This window comes from Protomyctophum bolini (genome assembly GCF_963924005.1).
Source record: "Protomyctophum bolini genome assembly, chromosome: 13".
NCBI lineage: Eukaryota > Metazoa > Chordata > Actinopteri > Myctophiformes > Myctophidae > Protomyctophum > Protomyctophum bolini.
In genome coordinates this window covers 15,891,133-15,902,777 of record NC_137874.1, presented here as the reverse complement: position 1 = coordinate 15,902,777, position 11,645 = coordinate 15,891,133, and the positions used below count along the sequence as shown (strand labels likewise).

The following is an 11,645-nucleotide window of genomic DNA, read 5'->3' as shown; positions in this document are numbered from 1 at the left end:
CCTGTCCCTACATCCCTCCCTCGGTTCTCTTCTCTCTGTCTCTCTGTTACAGAGGATGAACAATGCAACAATCACCAGCAAACCTCTGATGCCTATACCGGCGCTTTCTTTCTCTCCCTTTCTCTTCCCCAGGCTGTTCCCCTCCTCTCTCTCTCTCTCTCTCTCTCTCTCTCTCTCTCTCTCTCCCCCTCTCCGTCCCGTTCACCCTGTGTTGCGTGCAGCACCACTCCCTCCCTCCCTCCCTCACTCTCTGCCTCCTTCCCTTCTCTCCTCCTCCCTGTGACGTAGTTCCCCAGCACCCCAACCCCCACCTCGGTGACACACAGCAACACTTACAATCTTTAACCTTTAATATTCCTAATTCATTTTCAAGCTATTTATGATTGTGATGAAAGACCAATGTTGCCAGAGATCTAGTAGCAGGCTATATTGTTTTATAAGGTGCACAATATAATTTTTTTGCAGTTGATTTACTGACGGGATGTTAGTCATTAGCAAGCAAAACTAGTTTTATCTATGTTAAAGACATATGTTATGATCCCTCGCCCAACTGTGGGGGTGGGGGGCTATTTAGATGAGGACAAAACTGACTATAAAGACAATGATATGGATATTATTGTTATCACCATCATATATTAATTACAGTATAATAACACTGAGGATTAATAAGAGGATAGAGATATTTCAGTGCTGGGCTGGGCCAGTGAGGGGCACTGTGTACCGGTTGCCAGGCAACAGAGTGGAGGAGAGGAGAGAGTAGAGGTGATGAGGAGTGATGATGCATGAATCCATCGTCATGGTAACATGTGTACTTAAAGGGAAGGTTGTGGAACAGCCCTTGTAGGCATGCCTAGTACACACTCATGCAGTTACACTTACACACCCATACGATAGGGCCAAAAACATATTTAATTATATAGTATTATCACAATATAATGCTGCATAAATTATGACTTCTGGTGACAAAAAGGGGGGGGGGAAATTTACCGGTAAACAACATTTTGAATAAAAACAAAGCTACCACTGGGAAAGCCATTCATCCATCCAACAATGATTTTAATGTAGACATTGATGCAACAGTCAACGGTAGTCACTAGATGGCGACATCGTCACTATCAACTTGCTGACTACGTCACAGGAAATACGACACACCATCCACGTGTCCCGGAAAAAAACAGTCGTTTGTTGTTTTTTCTTCAGTCCGATGAAACTAAAGCCAAGCGGTTGTTTAACAGTTTACTTTACACCCCGAACGATTGGAAGAAAAGCTTTAGATTCTGACTCTGCGCCCTACGTGTAAACAATGGAAGACAACTTGTACATCAAACCAGGTATGACTATGATTGAATCTTCCACAGGATAATAACATTTTAACTGTTCTCGTGAGGTTAAAAACAACCAAATTGACAATGATGTAATTTCTTACCTTAGCCAGTTTGACTGACTGGCTGTGAGTGTGTGTGCTAAACTAAACACATTTTAAAGGCGATTTAAAGGCGGTGTGTGTGTGTGTGTGTGTGTGTGTGTGTGACGTGTTCGTGTTTATTCACAGTGGGTACATTTAAAAAGTTAAGCACAAGTCAATACAAAAACTACTGCTACGAGGATAAAACGGGATAAAACCAGGAAAAGACTTTAATTGAAAATGGTGGACCCTACTATTGTAAACAAGTGTAATGCTTTATGGTGTCGTCCACAGTTAACAGTGTTTGTATTGAGTTGTGCTTGAAATGTACTACTGTGTGTGTGTGTGTGTGTGTGTGTGTGTGTGTGTGTGTGTGTGTGTGTGTGTATAAAAAACAAACAAACAGAAGAGGCTATATTGTCACAAGGAGTTCCTGTTTCTGGAGGCGGGCTGTGTCTTTGATTTCATAACAAGATAAACATTCTAAGTGCCAACCATTACTTGGAATCATAACAAACCTTGGGTACTACTTTTTCTTTGGTTCAATAAAATACAATAAATCAACACTTACTTACATTTTTTCTTTACTCTGTTTTACCAAGGCAACCAGGAGCGTGGATGGAATGACCCTCCACAGTTTTCCTACGGCCTCCAGACAGCCCAGGGACCCAAGAGGAACCTCCTAAACAAGAGAGTCCCACCTCCACAGCTCACCGGTCAAAGTACAAACACCTTCTTTTATTTATTTATATAAATTTACCTACAGTAGGGTTTGGCGATATATCATAACGTGATGAGACTATATATCGCAGCATGAAGAACATAAGACGGCACGTTAAATAGTAACAAACATGATACATATTATTCATTTAAATGAAAGTGATGTTACATTTGTTGTAATAGCTCAATATTCATTGTTATTCAGTAACGGAGGTCTCCCTGTCTCTCCAGCTCTTTAGTAATCAGAAAATGCATTTTCAGGTCAAGATAACAATTTGATCCAATCAGAAGAAGCGAGAACTCATGCACTCATACAGTATTCAGGATATTGACTTTGAGGATAAATAAGTGAAATTGGAAGTGCTGACAAAGAAATGAGAAGACAAATTTGAAACAGGAACACTATAAAAATGAAAGTGTGTGTGTGTGTGTGTGTGTGTGTCTGTGTGTGTGTGTGTGTGTGTGTGTGTGTGTGTGTGTGTGTGTGTGTGTGTGTGTGTGTGTCAAACTCTCCCCACACCACTGACATTGTACTCCTACTACAACAATCTATACTTCTGCCACTATACTAATAATAATATACTGCAGTGGAGTGAGTACTATAGAATCGCCAGCTGATTAGGCAACTTACCAGCTGGAGTGGTATCCGTGTTAATCTCTTCAATAAAACCCCTCCGCTTACAGTCATTACTTTTACCATATACGATAGTTCACATTATACTGATTATAGTCACTTAAAATGATTTCTTTATTTTGTATTGTGAATTGTCAGTCCAGCAGGGTCACCAAGACAGATTCCTGTGTAGTCACTAAGCCTGCGTACTGTGATGATGATGATGATGATGATGTCATTTTAATTCCGGTTTCCAGGTCCAGGAGTATCACCGCCTGCCCCTCCCGTCTCAAACCCACTGGCCCCTCCTCCGTGTGGGGCAACTCCGCCTCGTCCGCTTCAAGGTACCAAATGCAAGGCGTTGTCCATTTGCAAGGGTCCATTTGGTTCCATTTGTACACTCTCAGAGTTATGGGGGTCCTTGAAATTAAAAAAAGTTTGAGAACCACTGCACACTAAATGGAACAGAGCTTTAATTAGTATCATCAGCAACACCAGTCGAAAGAGACCCGGAAGTAAGAAGATGTTTCCAAAATGGCATTATGTGCATAGAGACTATTTCTGTTGATGTGCAGGTCATGTCTACAGAATCAAAGTTAATAGTTTTTCTGCCATCTACGAACATATTCGGACCCCCTAGGCTAGGGTACTACAGCAGGTGCCAACTACGAACATGTTCGTAGACCCCTGTATACTCCATATATGAAAGCGGCGACCGTCAATGCAACTCCTCCGTCCCCACCAGCTATGGGATTTTTACATCCAGGCTCCATTTATCTCCATTAAAAGCAGGATTTTCCATGCCCTGTATCTCTAAAGCCCCCGATGATCGGATTTCATTTGTGACTTTGTCTCGCATCGCTCCGGACATGTAACCGTTTCTGACGAGAGTTAAACAGTGTGCGCTAATGCTAACGATCACTCGATCGGTGTCAACATCTGGACCAACCAGGTAACTAGCAGAATGACTAGTGCTTGCTTGAGATGTACAGGATATTTACAATTTAGGCATTTTCCACAGCGATTTACTGATTAAGCAGAGTAAGCATGAACTAATAGCCTCAAATAGAGTGCCTCAAAGAAACTAGGATACCAGGTGAACAATGAACCTGTTTACTCTAAACAACATGACATTTAATTTACCTTCCTATAACATTTATGGTCAAGAAAAACAAAACCAAGTAACAAAAACAAATTAAGTGATATATCTGCACAGTAAACTATAACCTATATAAAAAAATACAAGATACAAAGAGGAGTGCTAGGGCTGAGGTCGACTGAAGAGTTTTCAGTGGAAAAGTGTGTATGATTCTGTGATGGGGAGTTCTTTCCACAGTTTGGGAGCCAGGAGGAAGAAGAATCTAGGTCAGATTGTGTTGAGTTGTCCAGGGTGCTTTAGGCCTAGGAGGCTCAAACAGCATTCCTGTGCTAGCTGATCTAATGATTGTAGGTTTAGATTAGGGGTTCCCAACCTTTTCTATTGTCACGGACCGGCTGACGGTTCATAAAATGTTGGCGGACCTGGGGGGGGGGGGGGGGGGGGGTTGGAGGGTGACAGTTGACTGGCCCTTATGTTCTACCCGCTGCTATATTATTATATCACAACACAATGTTATATCATTGACCTAAATGGCGTTACATCAACAATGATAGCATAAATTAATTTAATAAATTACTGACTTACCTACTTTACCTGGGTAACGTCAACTTCTGATACTTGAAATGAAATAATAAGCCTGTACCGTGTTTTTGTTTCATTAGCGCGATCGTGATAAAATAGGCTGCAGCTGTTGTTCCGCGGCTGAGCACACATATGAACGGGTGAGGATACCAAGGAGGAGAAGAGTCAACTTTTTACCGCTGATTTTCCAAACAGTTCCCCGACCTTGTGAAGGAAGGTCGGGAAACGGTTTCTAGGAATTACATTTCGGGCAGGCTAGATGTGTCTTTACATTTTGCGCTCGCACAATCAGAAGCACAGTAAGCACAAAAGGTTTTCAAAGAGATATACCTGCCAGTCGAGTATGATACAAAGGCTGCCTGAAAGGCATGCATTTGCATTCCAATGGGTGATTGAGGGTCATGCTCTCCGTGCAACGGCCAATCCAATGCCAATCCGCTGCCTGTGTTTGTCCTCTCTTTTTTCTCGTGTTTTCAAATGGATTTGAAAATACGACGGGAAAACTTGAGATTCCCTTCTCGCGTACCAGTGGCACCGGTCCGCGGACCGGTGCCACTGGTACGCGAGAAGGGAACCTCAAGGTTCGGAACCTTTGGTTTAGATCATGTCTTGAAGGTATTACATTATATATAATGTAGCGGTTAGTGCATATGCCTTTCATACGGAAGGTTGTGGGTTCAAACCCTGCCTGGGGTCGACCTCAGCAAGGGTTCCTAACGCCAAAACAAATGCGTTCAGATCTGAGCCAAGTCTCCTGAGGAGGCGTGTCTGAAGCCTGTCTTGGACGGGAGATTCCGGATGTAAAAGCAAAAACAAAAAAATACATTTGTTTCTGTTCAGCTGAAACTAAACACACCTGGTTGCATCCACTTTGATATCTGATTTAAAAACTGTTGGTTTGTACTTTCCATTGGTCGTTATTTTTTTTTGCTGTTACAAGTGTAATGCCAACACACACACACACACACACACAACCTGCTCTTATCAGTCTGACAGCTTGTTTCAACAGTTTGACCATTCATAGTTCATACACAGTTACAGTATGACATGGTGTTTTATCCATTTGTAACTCTAGAGAGTGTATACAGTAAATGGAACCAAGGGTCCATTTGGTTCCATTTACACTCTCAGAGTTCAATTAACATTGAGGGGCATGTGTACATGCCCCCAAAGGTTTGCCAAAAGTGTGGCCAAAAGTGTGACTAGTTACTCTGTATTTTCTGCTCCTAGCTCACCCCCCCTGCCCGATGGCGACCCCCCCTCCCTGTGTGGGCGGGTCCTCTCCTCCAATGGGTCAGGTGGTGAAGTTGCAGGCGGACGACAGCCAATCGGACACGGAACCTGACGTTGAGGAAGTGGTCTCTGTGTTGAACTGGGCACTCGCCGCCTGTCGACACTCCGTCAAAGTGAGCCATGCTTTTGCTTGGGGGGGGGGTTCCACGGCCAAATGCATATAATTTTGGGTGGTCCTTACCATGAAAAAGTTTGAGCACCACTGACATAGAAACACGTTTTTCAGAAAACTGTTTTAGAACACATTTGTGGAATCGTCCTCAGGTCTTAATGAGTTAAACAAAGTTGGGGCGAAGGGGGTTGGTTGTTGATTTGACCAGGCCTGTGTGACTCCTCTGTCAGGGTCACGTGTGTGATGAGGTGGTGAAGAGGGTCCGCGTCCTAGAAGACAGCTGGAGGTCTGGACGACTCTCCCTGCCAGTCAGAAGACGGATGAGCACTCTGGCCCAGGGTAATCTGTCTGTTATTTTGTTTTATCCAACCAAATTCCCACTTATCACAACACACCCCCAGGCCATCAGTGACACACATGCCATTGGTCGATCGGTCGGACGGTGTCAAGTTATGCCCAGAACAGTTGCACACACACATAAGAGATTTTGTGAATTTATAGATGATAGTGAAAATTGCAGATCAACAAGCTCACATCACGTTGCGATACGACCCGCCCTTGCCTGACAAAAGAGAAATACGCAACTAGAGAGAGTTTTGTGATGATGTAGACTAGAGTTAGTGTGGGGTCAGACTGTAGCAGAACAGTATTAAAATGTTTTCTGATGTCAGTTCACAGCAATAACTGTTCGTAATAATATTGTAGGGAACAGGCAGTACCAGCACAGACCCCAGTGCTGCTCTACCAGTGTCGATAGCAGAAAGTAAAAGAAAATGTTCTGGTTTTCACAGTCGAACAACAGAGGCTGAAGGCTAGGCTAGGGCTGTAACTACTAAGTAGCAGTGGTGTAAAGTATTTCCAATTTCCATAAATTTTACTCCACTACATTTATTTGAAAACATACATACTTTCTAGATTTTGATTTTGATTACAAAACATACAGTATGATGAGTAATTTATCCACCAAGTACTTGTACCTGTACAGTCTTACAGTCAACAAACCTTGTCTGTTGTCAGTACTCCACTGCAGTCGCCATGTCTCTACCCATTGTTTTTGTCTTTCTGTTAGTACCTGGTACTACTTTTTTGTGTGTCAAGTTCCAAGCAGGCTGAACAAGGCTCTGGCAATATCAAATGTTGGCTCGCACATCGCAGTTGTTATGGCCAACCATATTTGCTTTTATTTTGCTCGCGTATGTAGCCCAGTATGGAAAGACACCACATTAACAGTTTGAGGGCCCGGGGCGGAGGTCTCCACCTTATGAATTAATTATGTCTGATGCAAGGAACGGAGATTAATCAAAAGACGGAACATTAATCATTCCATAACCGAGCGCACCGCTCCACAGACTGTTGGGCAACATTCGATTTCATTTCCGGTTGGGACGTCATCCAAAGTGGTCCCCCTCCATTTTAACCCTTTAAGTGCCGGAAGTGCATCAAAATAGAAGCTCCGGGGTGCCAGATTTGTCTGAGTGCTTTTACTCTGAAAGCCATGAACCGGAAACACTTTCTTAAAAAAGTTGACTTGACAAAGTGACCTCACAAAAAGCGTTCATATTTTGTGGGAGAGACGGATGAGGAGCAGAAATGAAGCGCCAGCATATCGATCCATTTATCACCACGGAGAGCGCCCTGGATGAGGAGATACGAGTCATTCTTTCCGCCGCGCTAACATGGGAGTCAATGACAAGCTAATAGTTGCACAGAGCGTTAGCATACGGCAAGCGAAAAGCGGAATGCCAAAAAAAAAATTAGGAATAATTCTGAATATTCTTATCTCGCCCCGTGTCGTTTGGACGTCGCTAGGACGTCCACAGACGTCGAAGGCACCTCTCGGTTCCAATCCTTATGACGTTTCCAGACGATTTATGTACTAAATGTGAACACCTAGAATGCCCGGATGTAGTTGGAACCAGTAAATCAGCGCGCCCAGCGATTTGCAGCTTCAGAGCCCAGTTCAAGGTTACTCCACGCCATATTGGAAGTAGCTAGAAGTAGCCAAAATACTCTTTGGAGGATCGACAGCAAACGGAAGTTATGATTACTTCTAACGCGACAAGCGACAGGAGCGCGATGGGCTGTCAAAAACAGTTGGAAGCATTGATTTAGAATCAAGAGTTATTCATGTTTTAAGATTTTCGATCTCATCCATTATCTATAAGCTTGGGTGTCACTGTCTATTCTACAGTATATTCCTACACTCCCAAAATGTAAGTGTGCTGCTGGAACATGGAATAGTCCTACTATGTCCACCTCGTTTTCTTGTCTGTCCAGAGTTGCGGTCGGGTCACTGGGACGCGGCCGATGAGATCCACCGCTCTCTGATGGTGGATCACGTGACAGAGGTCAGCCAATGGCTGGTGGGCATCAAACGACTCATCGCCGAGACCCGGAAGCTCAATCCCGAGCTGCTAGAACTAGGCCAGAAACCTGAAGAACGGGAGCAGAACCCCGGAGAAATGAGCCAGAGCCCAGAGCAAGCGGCTGAAGGGTCCCCTCGTGAGATCACCCCTTCCCACTGATTGCCTCTGCCCTTTCTAAAAGGGACACTTGTTCTCATAGACATGCCTGTATGGTTTACAGTGACCGGGACAGCCTTTTAAGAAGTCTACACAATCTCTGTTTCCTCTTCAAAAGCAACAGTTCTGAAAAGCAGCAGCTGTAAAACAGAGCAATGAAACCTAAAATATTTCCAAATATTAGTTTGAGTACATACCAGGGCTCCAAAGCGGTTCGAGGAACAGAAACGAGCGATATTGAACTGAATGAAAATGGATACATTATCAGGATACGGAAATGTAAATTTCAAATCTCCACTATGTTATTTCTTCGTTCCTATAATAGGAAGTCTTTAGATCTACATGTGTGCCTTCGTTATATAAATGGCATTTCCTGCTATAGGACAGACTTGCAGTGTTTTTGCCCTACCTTTTAAAGGGTATTTGTGAAAAACCTTTTTTTTATTCAGTTTGAAAAACAAAAAGTAAAGGCTGTTTCTGCTCGGGGCAAACCGATTGAAATGGAATTTTGCTTTTAAACCCTGGTCCATACATTTGGACATACTGTAAATACAGTATTATGTACTAGGGTTGTGCCGAAGGATGATGTCATTGCACATCAACAATGTACTGTACCGATATTACCTTAATTTCCTATGATTCCTTCACAACCACCCATTCCATACATGCGTGACATGTACACATCATTTAGCTATTCTTTTCGTTGGCTTCGGAACCAAAATAATTGACAAACTACCAAAGTTGTCTTCTTTTTATGTACATCATGGCTGCTATCTTTCATCAATGGCTCTGGCATGTGACCAAACACCCTGTTTACACATGTAACTGATGAACCTTTTTCTTTAAACATCCTGGAGTGAACACACACTGTACACGGAGTGTCCTCGCTTGAGTTTCAGAGAAAACTCCATATGCAAGGAAACTATACTGTAGATATATTCACTTGATGGTGTACTGTCACAGTATATTGACTACAGAAGTGAGTTTTCAGAAGAACTATTACAATGCCGATGGTGACATTGCATGTCATGACATCCACATTTATTTACAATGGATCATGTCAGAGAGGGGAGTGACCTGCTCCCCCCTCCCGGGAGAAGTGACCCATGTAAAGTTCAATTGAAAACATATTTAAATGTTTTACATATTTAGAAAAGGCTTTCGGGGGTGAGATTCATGGAGTGGGTGTTGTGAAACTTTTGCCAGTCAATAAATATATCAAATTTAACTTTTGTTTTATTGAAAAGGTTACACAGTTTAGCTTTAACTTGATGATTTTCTGTTATTAATTTGAAACAGAAGTGGGATATTTCCAAAGCAGTATGTCTGCACTATCGCATGCCGTGCAGTACCTCTTGGCCGTGTCATTGGCCACGTGAAATGTGTTGCCATCAAACAAGACCCAACGTATGCACATGTCACATGCACGTCCTAATGTACTGTATTGGAGAGAACATGGATAACAGAATATTATCCTAATAGAAAATATTTGAGTGGATATGTTTCCTCTCCAGGGTTCATTCAGCAATAACGGATGACAAACAAAATAAATAATAATAGCGGTACATTTTATTTGTATATCACCTGTCGTACAAAACAAGAAAAACTAAGTGCAACGAGACAGAAAACTGATGAAATTCCTAAAGCATAATAAGAAAGCATTAAATAAAATGGCTTAGAATTGCGGTATTGATATGAAAATATGAAATTGGAAAAGGAGTACTAGATTTTTCTTTTCTCTGTGACTGCAGTGAATGGCTAATGTTTCCTGAAATCTTACAAACTGCATCTTTTGTTTTGGATCTTCTTGGGAGAAAGAACAGCCTTCTTTTTTTGTGAATGTTAAGTTTGGATGCAGTTGAACCCTAGTGCCGCTTATTCTGGGGGACCTTTCACCAGAAATAGTCGATCTACAAGCTCACAACGTGTCGCAATGTAACGCGTTGTGAGCTCGTGGATCTGTTATTCCTGGCGAAGAGATTTGGTTTATATTAAGGAAATGAGAAAAGTGCAGAGCCAACTCGGCTCCCTATCACTATAGACTGGGTTTGAGTGGTTAAATGTCCCTCAATGTCTGCTCAGAGTTTGAATGTTTTTCAATGCTGTTCTATGAGAGCACTATGACTATATGCATCAACAGTTAACCTCATTTTAATGATTTGTTTGTTAACTGACTGGGATATATCTAATGCAAACAAATACATTTTAATTCACTCTGTGAAAGTCGCTTGGCCTTACTGTTTAACACAACTCAACACAGTATTTCTTTTGAATATTCATGATGAGCCTGCATTTCAAAGAGAGATGATCTAATTTTCTGAATGTCTTAGTTCCATATGTAGTGGGTTGGGATACCATTGCAGAAATCACTTGGAATGTCTTAACATCTTTCTTTGTGTGCCCAAAAAAGCTTAAAGCGCAGCTCAAGTTTCTCTGAAGCCATTTTGAACCTAGCCTTATTACGTGAGAGTGAATGCAGTAGTATGTGAGATCTGTACTACTTCTGATCTGTCTGTTAAGAAATCCAGGATCCAATGGCACTGGGTTGCGTTGAATCCTAGGTCTCTGAGCTTGGTGACGAGCTTGGAGGGCACAGTGGTGTTGGAACGTGTAACTGTTGTCAATGCACAGCATTCTCAATTCCAGGTGCATCAGAGGGCAGTGTGGAGGGTAAGGTCCATAACATTGTCTTGTTGACCTGTTTTGTCTGTAGACAAACTGTAGTATTTTGATATTGAATCCACTGTTGTCTATGCTGAAGAGAGGAGAGTAATATTAGAGTAATGACTTTTAAGACCACATGAGGGAGCTGTGATGTTATGAATCTTTTTCTCATCATAATACAGGGTGAACTGTCATAGTGACACCAGCCTGTTGTCTGTCTCTGTTTATAGTAAGAACACGGTTACGATGAGAAGTCATTGAGCAACAACGTTTCATTAATATGGGTTCAAGCAATTGAAATCCATGAGAAGAAACATTTCACCCTCATGCCTTTTTACAAATTTACTTGAACATTGAGGCTTGGAGTGATCGTTTCATTGTAACTAACAAACAAAGCTTGTTACTCCTGTCATTCATCTGCAGCTTAAATATGCAAGAAAAGGCCTACGTTCAAGGCTTTTAACATACACTCCAGGCCAGGAGTCATGCTTTCAAGTCATCTTACATTGACACTTCAGTCAACATAATTTTCTTATGACATTGACGAGGATGGCTCGGGGAGGATGCCAATCGTATGCACATAATGCGACTCAAACGCTTCAGAGTCAGTGGAAGTGTACATCACACCACTCTGC

General features: G+C 42.3%; 1 protein-coding gene across 1 annotated transcript; it reads left to right on the top strand.

Moving 5' to 3' along the window:
• The first annotated feature begins 1,189 nt into the window (after positions 1-1,189).
• sra1 (steroid receptor RNA activator 1) lies at positions 1,190-10,445 on the top strand. Its single transcript, XM_080780114.1, has 6 exons — positions 1,190-1,331; positions 2,008-2,127; positions 2,996-3,082; positions 5,650-5,825; positions 6,055-6,163; positions 8,102-10,445. Exons 1-6 carry the CDS (start codon positions 1,304-1,306, stop codon positions 8,347-8,349), a joined length of 768 nt encoding a protein of 255 aa, XP_080636240.1. The 5' UTR covers positions 1,190-1,303; the 3' UTR covers positions 8,350-10,445.
• Positions 10,446-11,645: the final 1,200 nt, after the last annotated feature.